The sequence below is a fragment of the Dipteris shenzhenensis genome, chromosome 10 (genome assembly GCF_047967505.1).
Source record: "Dipteris shenzhenensis isolate YYH24624 ecotype China chromosome 10, Dip_SZ_1.0, whole genome shotgun sequence".
NCBI classification, from domain to species: Eukaryota; Viridiplantae; Streptophyta; class Polypodiopsida; order Gleicheniales; family Dipteridaceae; genus Dipteris; species Dipteris shenzhenensis.
In genome coordinates, this window is record NC_141605.1 from 45,948,946 (window position 1) to 45,970,089 (window position 21,144).

The 21,144-nt window shown below is 43.1% G+C and overlaps 1 protein-coding gene across 1 annotated transcript; it reads right to left on the reverse strand.

The window, feature by feature from the left end:
* Positions 1 to 7,907: 7,907 nt before the first annotated feature.
* Positions 7,908 to 10,479, reverse strand: LOC147897895 (uncharacterized). The gene is made up of 5 exons (XM_087380942.1): positions 10,250 to 10,479; positions 10,049 to 10,084; positions 9,756 to 9,957; positions 9,562 to 9,640; positions 7,908 to 8,278 (listed from the first exon to the last, which is right to left on the reverse strand). Exons 1-5 carry the CDS (start codon positions 10,396 to 10,398, stop codon positions 8,148 to 8,150), a joined length of 597 nt encoding a protein of 198 aa, XP_087237068.1. The 5' UTR covers positions 10,399 to 10,479; the 3' UTR covers positions 7,908 to 8,147.
* Between the last annotated feature and the right edge of the window lie 10,665 nt (positions 10,480 to 21,144).

A 21,144-nucleotide genomic window follows, 5' to 3' on the forward strand; every position in this document is an offset into this window, starting at 1 on the left:
TATGTGAGGACATCTGTGTATATGATGTATACACAGATGTCCTCACATAGATGGTTAAGATTATAGAGAGCTCTAGAAGGGACGTGAGCCATTGTGTGAATATTCCATATGGACTTATGGCAACCCAATTAGAATTCAATATATATTATATCATGATCATGTTCATGTTTTGCAATTGGAAGACTTTATGTTTGTATAGCCAAGAGGTTGGTGCCTCTTGTCCTCATCACTCTGTGTGTGTAGAGTATTTGACGTGTGCGTTAACTTTAACATGGTATTAGAGCTTTATGGTTCATCTTGATAGGTGAGAGTGAATTAATGCTAGTAGTTTCTAGCATTGATTGAGATGAGATCTCATGTCAGTTTATAACCCTCGTACTTGTCTTGGGCTATGTGTCCATTTGTGTGGGAGATTGCGTTAGTCATTTCTTTTTTTCATCTTTGGATTGTCTTTCTTGTTGTATGGTTTATGTGTTTCGGGTATTTTTGCCTCTCCCTTCCTCCGCTTTTTTAGGTTCTATTAGAATAGAGGAGTGGATTGTCTATGTGACATTTGGAAAGTGTGAATATTCCTCTTGGTTTTGGGGAGCCAGTGGTTGTCTAATCTAGTTGCTGAAGCTTGGACATGGAGAAGAAGCCCCTTGAGTTGTTTGAAGAGGGGGTTGCAACTAAGGTTATAGAAAGCCTAGGAGGCTAGGGTGATGTATAGAGGAAGTAGAGTGGCTTGAAGTTCATTGGACCTCAAATAGAGTTGGCCACATCCACGATGACATTTCTTTTTGCTCTTATTAACGCTACCTGCACATAATGAAGAGGCAAAGTGCCTTATAAGAGCTCAAATGAGAGCTGGAAGGCCTTCAATGTCTCCTCTGAGCCATTTTGTTTCATGTCCAAAAAGTGGTCAGACGATTATTTCAAGGTCCCATAGATGACCAAGTGTATATTTCACAACCTAAATAATGTGTCCTATTCGCAAATGTACCTATTCTCTCTATTCACAAATGTACCTATTCACAATTAATTAATCTCTGTGTTGCAACTGAATTATGCATCAATTAACCTATGTCGAATACACGTAATTGATGTAAATTTTCTCCTCGCCTCACCTCACCTCTCGCCTCGCCATCCCATGCTTTCTTCTCTCTCCCCTCCCTACACTACCCTGCTCAGGCCCTCTCCTCTCCTGTCCCTCCCCTCCCACTCCTCTCCTCCCTCCCTCTCCCTCCATTGTGCTCAACCCTCGCTCACTCTCCCTTCCTCTCCCCTGCGCTCAACCCTCCCTCTCCCTCCCCTCTCCCTCCCTCCACTCCCTCTCCCTCCCTCAACTTAGGCCTCCCCTCCTCTTCTTCCTTCTTCTCGGGGAGGCTTTCACAGCCCCCCTTCTCCTCTACCCCTCCCGCGCCCCCTTCCCCCGTCCCCTTATATCCTCGCTGGGCGGTTAAGATCCTTTTGGATCTTCGAACCTTCTAGACTTCACGGATCTTAGAACCTTCTAGACTTCCTGGAGATATTCATTAATTGTGCCTCCTCCCTTAGCTTAATTCGCTATGCTCGCCCACCCCACCTCCCACATAGACAAATTAACGCTGGGGGGCCCTATTCTCCCTTCATACCCGCCCAAAAGCTCTCACCTAATTTCTCCGTTAGTTTGTTCATCTATACTTTCCATCTACCTATTCTAAAGGCCTTTAATCTCAATGAATTATTTGATACATACAACATTACTAAAGGAGAAAAAATTTCAACATAGAAACCCAATTGATATTTTAGTTGAAAAGGTGGAGTATCCCAATTCAACTAAGGTTAAAGGGATAGCTCAAAAACTTCATGCACATGGGAGACTTGAACTCAAGACATCTACTATGCAATCCTAAGGTCTTACCACTAGGCTAAATGAAGATGTGTGAAAGAATTAGAGTATGGTAAGAGGGGAGAGGGTCCCTTGCCTCATAAATAGAGGGACTTCCTCATTAATCATGCTCCCTCTTTACCTCTTCCCTTATCGTTCCATCCCTCTCCTCCGTATTTTTTCACTAATTAATATATTTTTGAATTCTTCAATTGGGGAGATCTATTTATCCTTTTGGCTTTGACTACAATTTGAATCCTTGAGACCTTCTCTATCTTGAGAAAATGTCTTGACAAGATTGGAAAAGTGCCTTGTCAGAAAGTGAATTTTGCTCATGAGCATTCCATAGCCAAGAATTGGTCTAAACCCACCCAACCAAGTGCCAAGTGTACTAATCAGATCAAAACCCACCTCACGGGACATCCTTGTGGGAAAGTGAATTTTTCTCATGAGCATTCCATAGCCAAGGATTGGTGTAAACCCACCCAACCAAGTGCCAAGTGTACTAAAAACCCACCTCACGGGACAGCCTTGTGGGAAAGTGAATTTTGCTCATGAGCATTCTATAGCCAAGAATTGGTCTAAACCCACGCAACCAAGTGCCAAGTGTACTAATCAGATCAAAACCCACCTCAAGGGGAACATTCATGGACCCCATCCTATTTCTTTGACACACAAAAAAGCATAACCTTGTGAAAATTCTCATACAATTGACTTGGGGAGAAGAACATTTGGCTCTAAATTAGAAATATCTTACATTGCTTTAGGGATATTCAGATAGCACATCACTTTGGGAGGGAAGAAAGGAAGCTTCTAAAGACAAAGTGGGTCAATTTGTTATCAAGACCTAGATAGAGAAAATTCCATCAATTTAGGAGAAAATACTTTAGACCTAGTCCCATCTATGACCCTAGTAGTTAAGAAAAGGCCAAGGCCTCCCAGTATTTCTTTTCAAAAGCTTAGGGCCTAGACAGAGGGGCAATAAAAGCCACTTAAAGAAAACAACTTAGACTAAGTGGAGTGTATTGACACCCTTCATACTTTAATTTATATATGTATTTGGAGTGAATTTTAATCCACAAAAAGAGTAATAGGACTAGTTAAAACTCATTACTTGGCTACCACTATTGGGTCAAAATTCACTACTTCGCTACCACTCTCGGCTTGGGGGAATATAGGTCAAGGACACCACCTCCAAGTCTTGTATTTGGCTTGGAATCCTAAGTTCAAGAACGAAAAGCTCCCAACCAAAATCTAGAGTTGAAAAACTTCACAAATGGAAACCACATGGGATTCTAATTTGGTTCATTACCCATAATACATAGATGTGTATAGCACTAAGGGAACCCAACACCTAGTTTTCATAACATAGATCCCCACAAGTAACCCCTATTTCAAGAGCAAAAAAGGTGGGCACTCCATCAAGGGAAACAACCTATGTCAATCGAAAGAGCATGCAAACAAGGATTTTGATCAGAAAGCGCTACTGGTGTAGCAAAAGAGGATAAAATGAACATGTAGCAACAACTGATATGCACGAAATGGTTTGGATCCCAAAGCAATAGTCGATGTAGTAGAGGAAAAAAGAAGCATTATCAAGTATCAAATAACTTGGTACAAAAAAAGCTCAACAAATTTGGGTACGCTCTTCAAAACCCACCCAATAAAATGTGTATAATAGAGGAACAACTCTAGTAAGACAAGGGCATGCCAAAGGACTAAGGGTACAAACTTCATCAAAACCTCGATAGTCAATGGATTGCTTCAACTAGTTGAGATTCTATGTTAGAAGACAATATTCCTTGCCCTAAACACTTGTAAGTCCATATCATTCCCTAAGGTTAGTATTGCAATTTTGACTCATTGTGGAAATGGAATTGGCCTTGATCTCAACTTAGTCTAGTTCAAGATTAAGGAACATCCCAAGAATATGCCTGACACTAATCAATCAAAGTTATGGCAAGCTATACATTAAAAGTAAAACATTAGAGATTTCCTATGATCAAATTCCAATGACTTTGACGAATGCAAATGTTCACTCAAAAAAAGGTGGTGAAAGGTATAATTAGGTCATATGTATAATTAGGCCACAAGCATGTGCATCTCACGAAAAAAAATGTTCCTACATCAATAGCATCAATGACTCAATTGAAAGTACAATCAATAGAATGAAGGTGGTAAATATAATCTACAAAAAACCATCCATAGCATTTATAGAAGAAGAAAGAATCATGTACACTAAAATATTACAAGTATATTATGATCTTATGCCACAAGTACAATTTGTTGAAAGTACAATCAGGCCATAAGAGGAGTACTCCACAACATTAAAATGGAAGTATAAGAAGAGTAACTTACAACTCAACATGACTCATTATGGGTATACACTGTAGCCAAATGGCATCATGCTTGGAATCACAGTTAGAAACCATTTAAACACCTACTATTGCCACAATAAGAGCAATGAACAAGCTACAAGAGAAACACGTTGATTTTTCTCATGCTTCTCATCAAATTTATGTATAAATTGACTATGTATTCAATAGAAAAGATTAAATCTTTTAGTTTTTCTCTCATATCTACAGTATATCATCCTATCTTCTTCCATCCCAAATCAATGACAACCACTTGGCATAACTAGCATTGCTCATGGTCGTAGGGGGAATTGTTGCAATGAAAGACATTGACACATATCAAGACTTGAGGAAAAGTAGTAGGGGATTGCATAACATAAACAATAATAGAATTAGCCTAAGAAAAATCTTTGTATACCACTCATACATAGAGTTCGAGCTACCGTGCTTTGGTGGGTGATCACTTTAGTTCCCATCAACAATGCTTGCATGTGTAGGCCAAAAAAATTCTCTTAAAGGATTAGAGATGAGCACAGGCTTCTATTACAAGACTCATAACAAGATATGGTTCCTTGAAGTCCATCAACAACTCTAACTACTAATCCCAAGTATGGAGCAAGTAAAGGGTTTGAAACATCGAAAGAACTTAGAGTCTTGCATACTAATTCCAAGCGGTGAGGAAAAGGGGGATTGGTGCCAAAATTTTATAAACCAAAACAGTGCAAGAGATCCTCATAACAAGGATACAATGATAGAAGAAGGAGCATTATTAGTTGCCATAGCTTCAAATTTTTTTAACTCTCTAATAATTTGATGTAGTCATGAATAAGACACACAATTACAATAACAAAGGCATATACTCTGGCATCTTTAGGTAGCCTTGGATAGGGAAAATCCATGCAAAGGTCATTACATTTGTAATGCATGGGACCATCTGGAAAAGGGCATTGAGAGGAAGAAAGAGCACATGATAAAAGCATAATCTCTCCACCGATCACCATTACCATATCACAAGATTGACATTGAGAATGAAGGAAAGGTTTGTATTTTAGATGCATGATAAGAGCATAAGCTCTCTAGTATTTACCATTACCATCTATCACAAGGTTAACATTGAGAATGAAGAGAAGGGTTTTGTATCTCAAATGTATGAGAACCAAAGAAGGTCTCTATTCATGAAGATTAACAAAATTGGAATTATAAAGATCCTCCCTATCAAAGAATTATAAAAGGTGTGTTTAAGAGTGAGTAAAGTGAAAAACATTTAGGGGATTCTATAGAGCAAGGGATAATAACTGAAAAAAGAAGGTTAATGGAATATGATTGTGGGGTTTAGGACATTTTCTTTAAAAAAGGTTTCAAAATATGAGATGGTTTGTTAACTAGTAGTTTGTGTGTGTGTGTGCGCGCATGCTTGTGCATGGCATGTACATTTGGGCTCTAATACTTGTGCATGGCATGCATGTGCATGCATGCATACATGTGTGCATGCGTGCTTGCACCCGCACATGTGCGTGTGTGTGTGCAAGGGAGAAAAAACTAAGAGGACTATGCCGTTGGAGCTCCACACTGCTCATGCCTAAAAAACGGCTCTTGCAAAAGCAAGAGTTCCATCCCTTCTCACTATTGGAGCCATCTCTTTTGGAATGTTTGTCGTCTTCCATCTCTACATTCTTATTGTCCCCATGATCCTGACTGCATGCTTCTTTCTTTTTCAAGGATCCCCTCGGCATTTGTATCATAGTCAATCTCCGGCCTAACATACAACTTTGAGCTAAGTGCTCTCTTGTAAAGGATACATATCACAACTGCATATACATTTCATGAAAGGTATATAAGAGGTGTAACATAGATGTCAAACTTTACTTACATCAATAAAGCAAATAATGGGCATGCCAAACTTCTCTGTTTTCTTAAACAATGCAAACATCCCATTAGTGTATGCATATTGGTGCTCCTCCTCTATGTAGTCCGTGTTCATCCGTCGGCTTTAAATGTACACTACACCACACAATGTAGGCCAAATGGATGCGATTCCAAAGCATTGATATTCTCTACAAATTCAAGTATTAGAGCACTTACAAAATATACATAGAAGTAGGCCTTGCCATTGGAGCCCAAATGGATTATCCCCCTCAACCCTCATCACAGTTGCCTTATGCTTTTGCTTGTCACAAGTCTAATGTCTTCTTAAACTAATAATTTGCTTTCTTCCAATCGTCCATATGCTCCCATGCCCCACCCATGGCATGCATAGCCAACCTTGCAACTTGGCACATCATACCAAGCATCCATGAATTATAAAAAGCACGTTTCTCAAAGCCCAAGGGAGACTCAACATCTACGCAATCAAGTGATATTTCTTTAAGGTGGAGAGTTGGTGTCACTAGTTCATCATCACTCTCTTGAACTGTATAGTGTATAGTTGATTAATGACCACTTGCCATTATTATTCATCACAATTTACTTTTAATACTTGAACAAATTTGGTTACTTTGTGGATACTTTGGAATCCACATTGCCTTGTATGCCACTACCAACACTAAAGTAATGCTAGTGTCGGCTGCTTTCTTGCTCTCACTCTATAGGAGAGGCACTTTGTTGGGAAATCAAGACAGGAACCTTTGGCTAAGGCTTTGACTTCTTTCCTTCTCAACCACAAACTATCGTATCAGCCTCTCCCTCTCCTCGAGGTCTAGTGTGGGATGGGTAGAACAGAAACCTCATTTATGCTCGTCACAAGACCAACAAATTAAACACTTGCGATAAAACTTAAGCTCATATTATGCAGACAATAGAAACCTCAAAATCAATCTTGACTTCAATGTTGTTTGCAAATCCCATGTTTTATATCATGAATCCTCAAATTGTTTCCAAATTTAAAGTGAACAATGAAATCTACCAAATTTTAATCAGCGCAACGATCATGAGGAAGAGTGGCATATCCTCTTCCAACCACAATTAGGGCATATTTTGCATGGATGTATTATGAAAAAGAACCACAAAACCACCTGCAGAAGATGGGTAAGACCTTGACCATGCGGTCATATGCATGACGAGTAGGTTGCTAGGATGTCTTATGAACCACAAAACCACCTGCAACAGATGGGTAAGATCTTCCCCTGTCATCATATGCATGACCACTAGTTCTAGATGCAATTGAATAATGCAGTACCTGCACCTTGAGTTGGATGGCTTCAAGAAGTACCGAAAATGGCTGCAAGCATTGAAGCTTGCAACCTCACATACAGTGGTGTGTACACTCAATCAACATCCATATACAGGTCCCCTAAAGCTTTTTGAAGGAGTGAAGTTCTTGAAGCAAGTGTACGATCCTGAGTTCACACTGGACTTCATCTGTTCTTTTCTTTGTGTGAATGAGATGGTTTATAAATCATCCATCACCTCATGTATGCAGGACTTTCATGTTATATTCTTATTGAAGTTTGCAGACTTGAAAATATTATAGGTACTCTACATGACTTTGTCATTTCAATTAGAATGGCACAGAATTATCAGTGCTTATATGTCCCATCCAACTAACATAAAAGGACGAAGAAATGCACTTGTAGCATCGAATCAGAGAAAGAAGCTCACAAAAGAACCATTGAGTTAAGCCTCCGGACCTTAATAATTTGCAAACAGAGTTTTGATTCACACTCTGAAGTCCATAAAAAGATCATAAGCAAGCATATACTCTTGTAGGTAACTGCCGAGTGAGCTTCTCCCATAAGATATTGATATGATAGCCTCTTCCAACTCCATCCATCATTTTATGAGTAGGTCTGTTATATGTATAGTCCAACATCATTATAGAGGTATACCATTGCTATAGACGACTTACACTTCAGATACGTTAATCATTGTACCTCTTCCTTATCCTGCAAATATCTGACCCAGGCTGCATCCTCATCCTAAGATGAGTCATACAAGGGACGAGATGTTTATAAAGCACTGTAGCTGGCCTTCAAATACTCTTCTATGGGAATTGGGTTTGCCACACCATTCCAGTCAATCAGAAATACGTCCTGAATTTTCAATTTGTAAAACTGGAAACCATGTCCCTTTAGCCAGTCTGTAAAACAAAATGAAAGTAAAATTAGGCAAGTCCTCGTCCTCCCAGGAAAAGTATCATTGAAAAAATATGGCGTGTAAACAACACAGCTTGCCAGAGCTTCTTGTTGTGTTGTACACAACCGTAGAGAAAGGATCAGGGGGAAATATCACGATGTAATCCTGTCTGAGCGTAAGTGATGCACTCTCTCTCTCTCTCTCTCTCTCTCTCTCTCTCTCTCTCAAACAGTCATACATAAAGCTGAAGTAGTATTCGATTGTCTTCTGAAAAGTTTGCATCCCCAAATATTGCAATTAGGAGAGGTGAACCAGTACAACATGGTAAAAGGCTCATAAAACAGCTGGAGCTGGTGTGGCTCTTAATCCACCCACCAGAGAACCAGCTGTATGCAAGATAAGAAGAGAGAAAAATATACGCCTGCTAATGGGTGAGAGAAATTTGTCCATGCAGACAGACGGGAAGTAATATGAAAAAAATTAACGAATCAAAAGGCATCTAACACTCCTTTTTGGGGTTTTAAAACAAGGCATCTGGCACTCAAGGCGTGGCATGTACAAGCAATAAAAAGTATGTCCAAAAGTATCCAATGGGTGGCATAGCTTCATCTGGATAGGAATTCTTACATCAGCACTTCAAAGTCAGGGCTGAATTATGAAGACACGATGTTGATCGCAAAGAAAATCATAAATTTGCTATATAATCCAACTCGCACCTTGTTTGGGATAAACTCGAAGACTAGAGGAGGAAAAAGACGGGGTGGAATGGTGCAAAGATGGTACAGAATGTTTGAGTATTCAAAAATGAAGATCAATGTTACTACTCTCGTCAAGTCAATCCTTCAACCCATCGAACTACACGTCTATTGAAATAGGCACACCAACAAAAAGCACGGATAAGAATATCAAAGGCAGAATACCTCATATCTCCTCCCCTAAACCCCTAAACGTCTCCAACTCTAACATACTCCGAATTAGAAAAGAATGGAATGTTTATTCTCCACGTTGGTGACGCATGTGGTCGTCAAGGAATGGGGTGCAGGGAAAGCAAAAGAAACATGGAAAGAATGAAACTTATAGAGGAACTGAGATTAACATTTCGATGTCCGAGATAACTCCTTTCGTGTGAGGCGTTTTGTCTCTTCATTCATTCCATAGCTGTTGCATTTACTGGCTGGCCATAGACCCTCTCTAAGCATGCGCATGCCCATGCACACATGAATACAAACCCCCCCTCTCAAACCTCTCTCTTCCACACGTGGGTACAAACGCATAGGCATTTCATACCTTGCATCTCAGGATGTCTTGAGAACAAAGATTCTGCTGCAAACTTCAACTCCCACTCCATTTCATCAAGAAGATGCATCTGCATAGAAAAGTTGTGTGAAGTGATACAATGAGGGTGAATGCTCTGCAACTTATATTTCGTAAAAGTCTATGCATTTTATTAGCATTCCAGAAGAATTGGACTTGTAGGAAACCTGTCCAGAGAGCGTCAACTTAGCACAGGTGGGATTTTCAACATCCCTGCGGCCACAGGTGCCAAGAGGAGACTCGCTGACTGTCAAGGAACAATAAGGGATGACAGCCACGTCTCTTGGGGTGGGTTCAAGCTTCGATAAGTAAAAATAAGGAACACCTGTCGAATTCCCAACTGGCCCATCGCTGTACGACGCTACATTCCTGCAAAATGAAATTGTGATGTTAATCATCTAGTGCAAACAGGTTAGTCTTCAGGAAAAGTAAACAATACCAGCAGCTTTTAGTAGCTTACCCAAAAGGAATTCCATTCAGATGAACAGAAACAGTGCTGCAATCCAATCAAAAAACCGTTTGTTCCTTTTTCAGAAATGCGACGGCCATTAGAATGATTGTGCTCAACATCCCAAAGTGCTTCGTCTAGTTTGCTACAAAAACGACTACGAGGTCTTGGCCCAATATACTTGGCAATGCTGCATGGGCAATTCAAGCAAACCTTATCACGCCCCAATTGTTGGATCCAACAAGCCAGCGCGCGATACTCCGTGCATCAGCAGGTTCTGGCCTGTTGAGTAACTGCCCATCCACGAGCACTGCGCCCAACTCTACTAGAAACAAAAACAAGACGCGAAGAACCTGCTGCATATTGAAATTTTCGAACGCGATATTCTTCCTCGACAAAAATGTGCAATCGATTACGATCAATTCCGACAGCCAGAATTGGAGCTCCAGTGGTGCATGCAAGGCTTACTGAAGAGTAAATTCCTACATAATCACTATTAACGTGTATGTTACGTGGCATACACGTGGATGGGAACATCCATGCCTCTCTTCATGGGCGAGAGCACGCGGGGTTGGACACGATTGGCTCCTAAGGTCGTTGAGGATTTGCTCACCTGAGCTGGCTCGCACATTCGATTCCCTCTGCTAGCCCACGGTCGGCCCCTCGTAGTTGGCCCCGTGTGATTGGGAAAAAAAATGCGAAATGGTGGGGTTGTGTGAGCCAAAGCAAGTGTGACAGGGATTCTCATTGGGGAAAAAAATGTGAAGTGGTGGGGTTGTGTGAGCCAAAGCAAGTGTGACAAGGATTCTCACATATCCGAGAAGCATTTAACCTTCAAATGGCAACCTTCGATCATAAATTGTGCATACGTGAAAGGCCTAGGGCACAACCACCTAGGTATTTTTCGAAAGTGGGAGGCATGAGGAACATCCACCTCTTATTTTATCCAATCGTGAATATGTCATTTTTGACCTCCTTGATTAGAATCCTACAACCCACCCAAGGCCTTTCCCGGAGCTCTTTCCCAACCTTAATTTACATTCCTTCTCTGGTTGGTTCTTCTATAGGATCCAAGCAAGCAATTGTTTAAAAAAACGAAAACAGGCCGGCTTGTATTAGAAGGGGTGGTCAGTCCCTGAAAAAAGACTAGAATACAAAAATTGGGTACCTAAAAGGGGCACACTACATGTAGCCTACATTGCAAGTAGCAGTCAGACATCAACCTAACCAAGCTTACAAACCTCACCTATACTAGTCCCAATAAGGGAATCCTTCTTGGAAATAAGGAAACCCACATTAAATAACAGGACCTTAACTTCATTGAGCAAAACTGTAAGCCTGCAACCAAAAAAGGTCATGCTTTGAAAGACTAGAGAGTTAACATTGATCATCTCATTAACGCCATTTTATAATTCCACTATAATCACATCCATCACGAAAGGATCTATGGAATTGAGGTTGTTCTACTATTCTAAGTAGAATAGTTGCATTGCATTAAACATGTGATCAATGTTTTTTTTGGGGAAGAATTTCACAGATTTGGTGAAATTTCAGCATCCCCAAGGATTTTTGGGCAAAAATATGGCTCCAAACTCATTTCAACATGCCACTCATTTTTCAAGTTTTCACTAATACTTTATTTTATAATTAACTGGTGTCATTGACATTCAAGAAGGGCTTACAAGCTTGTCTATTAGTATTAGATATTCAAAAGATCTATATTCTTCCTTTATTTTCATAAAACAATTACTTTTTAACTTGATTTTAAGTAGAGACAATCAAAGAATAAATAATATTTTGTTTAAGATATAGAGTCATTTTGTATGGTTCTAAGGACTTCTAATTTTAACGGTTTGATGTGGTTTATATCCTATATCTCTCTAAAGACGAATTAATTTCATGCTTGCACATTGGGGCATTATTCTCTTTCTTTAGGTGCTCATATTTTGTATTAAAATTGAGTTCCACTTATTGAATTATACAAGGAATGGCAGGGGAATGGCATGGATAAATCCAAATAGATTTTTACGAAGTTCAACAAGACAATGCAGTGTGATACTAATTTTTCATTTAAAAATAGAGAGAGAGAGGGGGGGGGGAGAGAGAGAGAGAGAGAGAGAGAGACATACACACACACACAGAGATTTCTTCTATGTGGAATCCCATGTGTCATTGACATTCAAGAAGGGCTTACAAGCTTGTCTATTAGTATTAGATATTCAAAAGATCTCTATTCTTCCTTTATTTGCATAAAAACAATTACTTTTTAGCTTGTTTTTAAGTAGAGACAATCATAGCATAAACAAAATTTTATTTAAGATATAGAGTAATTTCGTATGGTTCTAAGGACTTCTAATTTTGAAGGTTTGATGTAGTTTATATCCAATATCTCTCTGAAGGCGAATTAATTTCATGCTTGCACATTGGGGCATTATTCTCTTTCTTTAAGTGCTCATATTTTGTATTAAAATTAAGTTCCATTTATTGAATTATACAAGGAATGGCATGGATAAATCCAAATAGATTTTTACAACGTTCAACAAGATAATGAAGGGTGATACTAATTTTTCAATTAAAAAGAGAGAGAGAGAGAGAGAGAGAGAGAGAGAGAGAGAGAGAGAGAGAGAGAGAGAGAGAGAGAGAGAGAGGGAGGGAGGGGGGAGAGAGAGAGAGAGAGAGAGAGAGAGAGAGAGAGAGAGAGAAGGGGGGGAGAGAGAGGGAGAGGGGGAGAGAGAGGAGAGAGAGAGAGAGAGAGAGAGAGAGAGAGAGAGAGAAGAGAGAGAGAGAGAGAGAGCGAGAGGGGGGGGGGGAGAAAGAGAGAGATTTCTTCTTTGTGGAATCCCATATGTCCCTCTGTTTTGTGCATTGAAGGGCCTTTTGACATTTTGCTCATCTATATGCATCAACGGATTTCTAGCAATGATCTATGCTTCAAAAGTGCATCTAATTTTTTCCAATGGTTGAGGCCTTGCATCCAGATTTCTCAACACAATTATGACAACAATGTTATCCTCATGGAATTCTGAAAAGACTCCCATAATGCTAGTGATGCTATCTCTTCTTTCATCTAATCACATTCATGTCTAATCACTCTATTCCTAGGCTTAGACACCGATCTTGAAAAAAGTCACAATAGAATATCAATAAAAAAATCTCCTTTTTTATTAATGATTGTAATGTATAAAAGTGGTGCGAAATCTTCTTCGTGTAGGTAATTGTAACATTGTGGACCCAGTACATTGGGGTGCGATAGATAGTGCACGGCGTCCACATGAGCTGCTGCCCCTAGCTGATCCTGCTGCCCTCCCATCTCCTCCCTCTTGTAGCCTCCTCCGCCTCCTCCCTGTCCTCCTGCTCTGCCTCCCCCCTGCCATCTCCTCCTTGCCATCTCTTTCACCCCCCTCGCCATCTCTACCTCTAGCCATCTCTTCCTCCTCCCCTCTACCTACTCTCTCGCCCCCCCTGCATTTCTTCCACCCCCTGCCATCTTCTCCTCTGCCTCCTGTCGTCCCCCCCACTCCTTTCGCTGCCCCCTGCCTCCTCTTCGCCTTCCCTGCCTTCTCCACCTCTCTGCCCCTACGTCCTCTTCCCTACCATCCCCTGCCACCCCTCCTCCCCTTTCCCGACTCTTTCCCTGCCTTTTTCCTCCTTCCCTCAGCCTGCCCTCTTTCGCTTCCCTCCTCGCCTCTTCTTCGCCTCCTACTCTGACTGCTCTCTGCCTCACCCTGCCCTTTTATCTTTTTCCTCCCTGCAGCGGGACCATTTGTGCTTGTTCGGAGAAAGAAAATCTTGGTGGTGACCCTTGGCCAGAGGAGCTCTATGGCACCACCCTCAAATCCCACAGCCGTTAAGGTCCTTCTTTCCCAAGTCAACAAGCAACAAGTATAACAAGCAGTTCAGTCCCTCCAAGACAAGGCAATCATGGGCAGAATTGTGGGCCTCACACCCACAAGGAGACAAGTGCGAGAGTGGATTCAAGCGAGCTTAGCACTAAAGGGTGACCACATTTAAGAGGTCACCATCTATGGAAGAGGTGTCTTCCTCATCTAGCAGAGCTCCCTCGATACTGCCTCAACACTCGTGGATCAGAGTCCCATCCTCCTTGGCCAGCATTTGGTGTACCTCTTCCCTTGGTACCATGGCTTTACAGCGGAGGACATGACACACCATGTTCCTTGCTTCCCAGGGCTCCCAAAGGAATATAGAGCCATCCTCCCCTCCATTGGTTGAGCATTTGGCACTGTATTGGAGTCTCAGCCGGATTCAGCCACATCATTGGTAGTAGATGATGGGGTCCCTAGGATTAGACTAATGGTTAAGAGCCCAAAGTCCCTCCCAAAGTTGATCATCCTAGAGACCCTTGAAGGGGGTACACTTCGCCAGCGAGTGGAGACTTTTGGGTTACTAGGCCAGTGTCTTCGTTGCAGACAGATGGCTCACCTAGCCAGAGATTGCCCCCGCGGTCGGAGCTCCCCCCCTCCCTCGCAGAGTAAGCAGAGTGAGCAGGTCAAAGCCCAGCACCCTCCCAGATAAGAGCATTAGGAGTCTCAGACCCCCTGGGTGACCCCTTCAGAAGGGGACTAGAACCAGGTTAAAAAGAAAAAGAAACCAAGCAAACAGGCTCGAAAGCGCTATAGGCAGAGGGCTAGACACAGAGAGAGTATTTCGAGAGGCACCTAAGGAGCAGCAGCAGCAACAGGAGGCCACACATGGAGGACCACCCCCTAGTGGCGACAGGGGCCATTGCTCAGCCAGGTGATCCTCTCAGGATGTAGGTCCAGCGTCCGCATTCACCCTTGTCTTAGTAGCGAGCCCCAAGAGCTTCGGATGCTATGATGGCAAAAGCTACAGACGTTAGCTCGACAGCATTCGAGGAGGAGCGGATTTAGATCCCTGATGAGCTTGATCAGTAGGGGAGCCTGTGGTCGCTCCTACTCCCCCCTGCCTCCCTCCCCCTAGATCCCTCTCCCTCTCCACTCCCCCCCCTCCCCTTCCCCCCCCTCCCCCCTCCTGCTATGGTCATCCTCACCACCCGTCCCCCTCCCTCCACTTCCGTCCCCCCCCCTCCCTCTCCACCCCCCCTCCACCTCTTTAGCAGGTTCTTCAGCCTCCCCACCCTCCCTTACCTCGACCCACCTTCCAAGGGTAAGGGAAAGACAGCGCCTCCTTCCACTTCCTCATCGCAGCATCTCCTCCCCTCTCTCCATTTAGGAGGGAGCTAGAGGGAAGGGGACTCGTCCTCCTAGTCAACAGCTCCTAATTTCTAGCATGGGCGTCCCTTACTGACTAAGGACTTCTGGAGATTGGGACCCTAGAAAAATCTAGAGATTGTGGGCTCTTACCCTCTACCCCTGGAGGTAACACTTGTGATCTTGCAGTCCAAGAAAGGGGGTTTGATCAGTGTAGTGGGCTCCCAGACACACCCAGTTTGGAGATTCTAGTTCCCGTCTACAGGGTTGGAGAAGTGGTCCCCAGTGGTGTTTGATGCTATGCTGGGAGATCAGATTTCACGCATGATGGATGAGTGGAGGGGGCCATGGGATTGGACCTTTGGCATGCCCATGGTGCTGAGGTGAATTTTCAGCTGTGCTTCAGGCGGGAGAAGCCGATGTGTGGTTTGGTGGTAGGAGTTACCAGATTGCTGCTTGATGCAAAGGTGATCATGCATACTATTGGCCACTCTAGAAGTGTGTGGAGTTGTTCAGGGTGGAAGTCTCCTTCATGATGAAGTGGGCACGGAAGATTGGCATTGAGCCGGTGTCCACCCTAGTATGCCGACATACAGACATAGACTACTCGCCCTCCAAACCCCCAGCAAAGTCACATAAGGTAGTCTTTCTGGTGACAGGCACCCACTCATAAGCGAGCCTTGTTTTTTGCATTTTTGTCCTCATGAGCTAGACCATCGTGAGTTGGAAAGTGCACGGGCTCCATGACCGTGCTTATAGTCAACCGTAGTACATGATCCTTTGGCACGAGCTGCGGAGGGCAGTGGTAGGGTAGGCAGTGGACTTGCTTTTGATTTAGGAGCATATGGTCTCAACATCGGACATTAGATGGTGACACCACCTCCTCTCGAGGAGAGGCCCGGAGGTGTGGTCCCTCGCAGTAGGATGGAGCGGAGGGGTCTGCATCTCGGTCTCACAGATAGTGTCTCCAGAGGTTTATGATCAGGGTGAGCTTATCCCAAGATGGGCAGTTTGGATGGGACTTAGGATGGGAGAGTGGGATCCTGAATGTATATGCCTCAACATGCAAACAGCACTGTCCGGCCTTTTGGAGGAAGCTGACAGAGTGTCTTTTGGATGTAGACTCCTGAATTGTTGGAGGAGACTTCAACAACTTGGAGTTTTGGGAAGTTCGTATTCCAGAGGACCTCCTGTAGGATGGGGAAATTCAACAGGTGATGGCGAAGATTTGGCAGCAATCAGAGATGGCACCTTGTGAGGGCTAGGCTTTGTGGGTGGCTAATGCGATCCAGAGGAGCAGTGAGGAGTTATAGGCCCATGCCCTTAGACAGAGGAGGGCTCTTTAGGAGCGTGAGCGCATTGCAAAGAGACCTCGCCTCCATAGAGAGGCTCAAGGAGTAGGACCAAGGATCCCAGTGGCTTAGTGGTAGGTTTGAGAGTGCGCACCTTGAGCTTCAGGACACGGAGATTTGGCGGGTTGAGTTCTCCTATCACTCCTCCCAGGCCCGATGAGTACAGCAGGGGGACAAGATGACAAAGCAGTTCTTATATACCACTGGGCCACAATTAGCAGGCATGCAGTTGCAATGTCTACGGGATACTCAGAGCATCATGCACACTGATCCGCAGGAGATTTTAGACTTGACTAAAGGATTTTATAGCCAGCTTTTTCAGACGGAGAGGATGACTCTAGCTTGTCTTGTGGCCCGTGAGTTAGTTTGGGACCACGTTCCAACAGTAGTCTCGTAGGATTTGTGCAGGAGTCTGAAGGAGCCTTTCACGGATGAGGAGCTTGGGGAAACCCTCAAGGCTCTCCCAACTCAGAAGTATCTTGGTAAGGATGGCTTGACTCCGGCCTCCTTCTGGAACTTCTGGGAGATCATCTTCACCCCTTTCCGCCTAGCCTACCAGGAGATCTTCGACACGGGCTCCCTTCCTTAGTCCCTGAGCAGGGGGTGGATTTGTTTGATCTCAAAAGGGGGAGATAGGTCAAACATACAGTAGTGGAGACCGATCACTCTGCTTGATACTTCATACAAGATCCTCTCCAAAGTCTTGAGTTTGCAGCTACGGTCCCATCTTATTGACATCATCCACGACACTCAGATCGGGTTCATTCAGGAGCGCAACGTCTTGGATAACATCTTCATGTTCTAGGAGGTAGTGGGATTGGTTCAGGGAGGAGTCACATCCTTTAGCCATCCTTCTCTTGGATTTTGAGAAGGCTTACGACAAGGTGGAAGCATATTTCCTAGAGGGTACCATGCAGAGATTGGGTTTCTCAAACAGATGGATCAGAGGAGTTTCTACACTTTATGCGAGGAGCTCTATTCAGATGCTTATTGGTGGACACATGGGCAAGGCCTTTCTTCTCTCTCGCTTGGTCCGCCAGGGCTGCCCCCTGGCTCCCTTTCTCTTCTTGTTTGTGGCAGAGGCTTTGGGCTACTACTTATTTGAGATCACAAGTCGTGGGCCTCATAGGGTTGAGGCTCCCAATCAGACTGGAGGAGGAGCTGCTAGACTTTGAGTTTGCAGATGACACGGCCTTGTACATAGAGGGCACCACAGCGAGTTTGGAGAGAGTCAAGGGAGCCTTGGCCATCTACTATAAGGCCTCGGGTGCGCGATCAACTGGAGAAAATCCATAGGTTTCTTCACAAGCTCCGAGGAAATACATGAGATTCAAGAGTGGGGGAGCGACTTTGGCTTTCGTTGGATACCGAGGGGCTAGACAGCAAGATACCTTCGTTGCTAGGTATTGATACTACAGCAGCAGAGCAACAGATTACCCCGATCCTCGAGAACTTTCGGCACAAGCTTCTCTACTGGAGCTCGGCCAAACACCTAGTGGGCCATGCCTTAGTGACAAACCAGGTCTTTCTTACCATGGCCTAGTATATCACCTCCTACTGGTGTTTTCACAGGTGCATTGAGAAGCTCCGATAGTTGGTTTGAAACTTCCTTTCGGCAGGATCAGACGGCATGAGGAATACTAGAGCCCAGGTCGCTTGGCAGATGGTGTCATGCCGCATGCATTGGGAGGCTTGGGTATCATTGATCCGGAGATGTAGAGTACAGTGTTGTTGATTACATCATGGGATCCCTGTCTTCACATATCGCATTACTGACTTCACTGTAGCACTTCTCCCCGGCCTCACCCCAGGTGTAGAGCTTTGGAAGCTCCTCTTACAGTGAGGGCTTCTCAGGAACACACCACGCACTTGGGGGCACTAGCAGCATTCACACAGATGGAACTTCTCAAAGGACCCCCTTACAGGGAAGGGTTCCCCCTTGATGAGGAGCCTCCATAGGGTCTGGCAGAGATTAGCAGGGGGCCTCAGTTGTGCTCAGCCCCAATGCAAAGAGGATTTTGAGTGAGCCCCTTGTTTAGCACCTAGAGATCAGGGATCAAGATGGGCATATGCTCGAGCAACGGACTCACATTGGGTGGGCACAGTGGGACAGTGGACCGGCCGGCTCCTTTGGCAGATGGAGCAAATTACCCATAAAGGCAGAGGCAAGGTTTGGCACTTTAGCACATTTGTGAGGGGCAGGGCAGTGGATGAGAGAGATTGACCTAGCCATCCCTGAGCCCTAGTGGGAAGGACTTTGCGTGTGGATGGACATCAGAGGGTTAGGTCAGTTTTCTCAAACTGGTGTCCCCTTGAGGATGATGACGCAACGAGGCAGCACACAGCCCGATTTTTTCCATGTAGGAATGAGAGGCCTATTCCACGCACTCACTGAGAGATATCCAAAGATGGATGGGAGTCTGGATGGAATTCATTGGCAGATGATCAGAGTGGTGGGACATTTGTGGAACATTGATCGTCCCAGTATCCCAGAGTAGGATGCCCCCAGATGGCAACTTTGGCTTTGGGAGGGTAGGCCCTTGAGAGAGGTCTAGTGGGATCTGAGAGAGTGGTTCTAGCCCTCCAGGGGCGGCCTTGCCGAGCAGGTGGACGAGGTGCCCTTATTTTCCTTTGTAATAGTAAAAAGAAAGGATAAAACTGAATGCTTATTGAGACCATTTTCACTACAATAAGAATAATTTTTCCAACAATTTCTTGTGCAACAATCCTTATCGTTACAATAAAATGTAAACGAGGGCATAAATATGCCATTTGTTCTTCGTTAGAGCCACTTTCACTACCGAAGTAATAGCCAACAATAGTTTTGGTGATAATGGTATTAAATTGAAATTGAGACAAAAGAAATTACATCCGATAGTTTTTGCTATAATAGTATTACATTCAAATTGAAACAAAATAAATTACATCCAAAGAAAACATTTAACAAAACAGATTACATACTGTGACGTGAAAAATAGATATTTTTTATTTGGCATTGGTATTCCTTTCTTTTATGTTTGATAAGAGTTTCAGTATCAAGTGAGCCTAGCAGCTCTCATTTATTTCTATTTTCTAAGATATTGTATGGGATTGAGAGGATGAGTGGAATGGATCATTGTAAATACCATGTGTATGAATGATAAATACGTTGGTATGGGGTGACAGTTATTTATGTATGGGATATTATGGGGTTTTTAGACAATAGGAAGAGTGAGTCATATAAAGAGGTGGACTCATGTCCATGTGTTCCAATAATATAAGAGAGGCCACATGCCAAGCATGTGGAAGGCAGGTGGAGGAGTGTGGAGTCAAGAGGAATCCTTCTAGAAGTCCCATGTGGAATAAGGAGGATGTGGACATATGGAAAAGAGAGGGTCCTTGTGGGCTCCATGTGGGGAGACTCTTGACTTTCTCAATATTTTAAGAGTCTTGAGCATCTTTTGATGGGAAACATGGCAAGAGTAGCAAAAAAGGACATGGATGGTGACATATGGGCTTATGTGATTGATGGGGAAAAGAATCTATGGGCAGCAATTGTAAATGGGTGAAGGAGGGTGACAAAATCTCTATAAAAGGAGCCCTCCTCTCCCTTGTTCATCATCTCTTCCACCATTAGGCCTATGTTGCTGTAGCTAGGACATTACTAGAACAAAAACAATCTGAATTGATATGGCGATGTTCGGTGTGAAATAACCAAATTAAGTATTTAATAAGAACGAAAACAATCAGAATCAATAGGCTATTCAATGGCTCAAATCTGCACACAAATTACAATGTGCCTCCCAACTCTTATGCATTCCAACTCCTCATGTTTGATAAGAATGCAAACAATAATGAAATCACATTGTCCTTACTTTTAAAGCACATCAAAGCACCAAAAATAAATACAAACGCATTAGATGAGGTGATTTACTATATTAAATAGGTATAGATCTAGATAGACCTATATATATGCATTCATAGATCTAATTTATTTATGTCCAAACTTGAGCATTGATTTGTATTTCTACATTCATTGAAAAATACTCCATGACAATAAGTTATAAGTCACATAAAAAGGTGAGGTGTGGTGAATGAGAGGACATATATAGTCCCCTCTAATATGTCTCTTTTAGCTCTCTAGGTGCACAAAAGCCTAGCCATATGAACCCTAGCCCCCACTAATTTGGCACAAATTACAACCATCCCTACCTAAAAATAGTTTTATCCTCAAAATTGCAATCGATAGGGCTCTCTACTATAAAAAGGCATATTCCATTATCCATGTTACTTGTATCAAAAGGCAAAGTGGTGTATTGCTTTGCCTTAGATGTTGTGGCACCTCTTAGGTCAAGTGTCATGGTAGCTCATCATGTGTATTCTCAAGACATGCTACCAATCCTACATGCCTTTAAGAAGTCACATCATTACTTAAATGGTAGCAAAATCCCCATATGTGAGATTATGTTAAATTTTGCCCATTTAGTGGGGATCTCATTCCGTAAACTGCATTTGTTTGAGAATGGTTTGTCATAGTGAAAACCAAGATGACAATATGGCATGCAAAGCTAGAGATTATTTATTTAGA

Bases quoted from the DNA above. Each gene is read 5' to 3' on its own strand.
- LOC147897895 (XM_087380942.1), bottom strand. From the start codon at position 10,398: ATGCAGCAGGTTCTTCGCGTCTTGTTTTTGTTTCTAGTAGAGTTGGGC. The intron at 10,085-10,249 runs GTTTGCTTGAAT...ATTGGATTGCAG, and splicing joins AACAATTGGGGCGTGATAAG to CACTGTTTCTGTTCATCTGA. The intron at 9,958-10,048 runs GTAAGCTACTAA...TTCATTTTGCAG, and splicing joins CTGAATGGAATTCCTTTTGG to GAATGTAGCGTCGTACAGCG.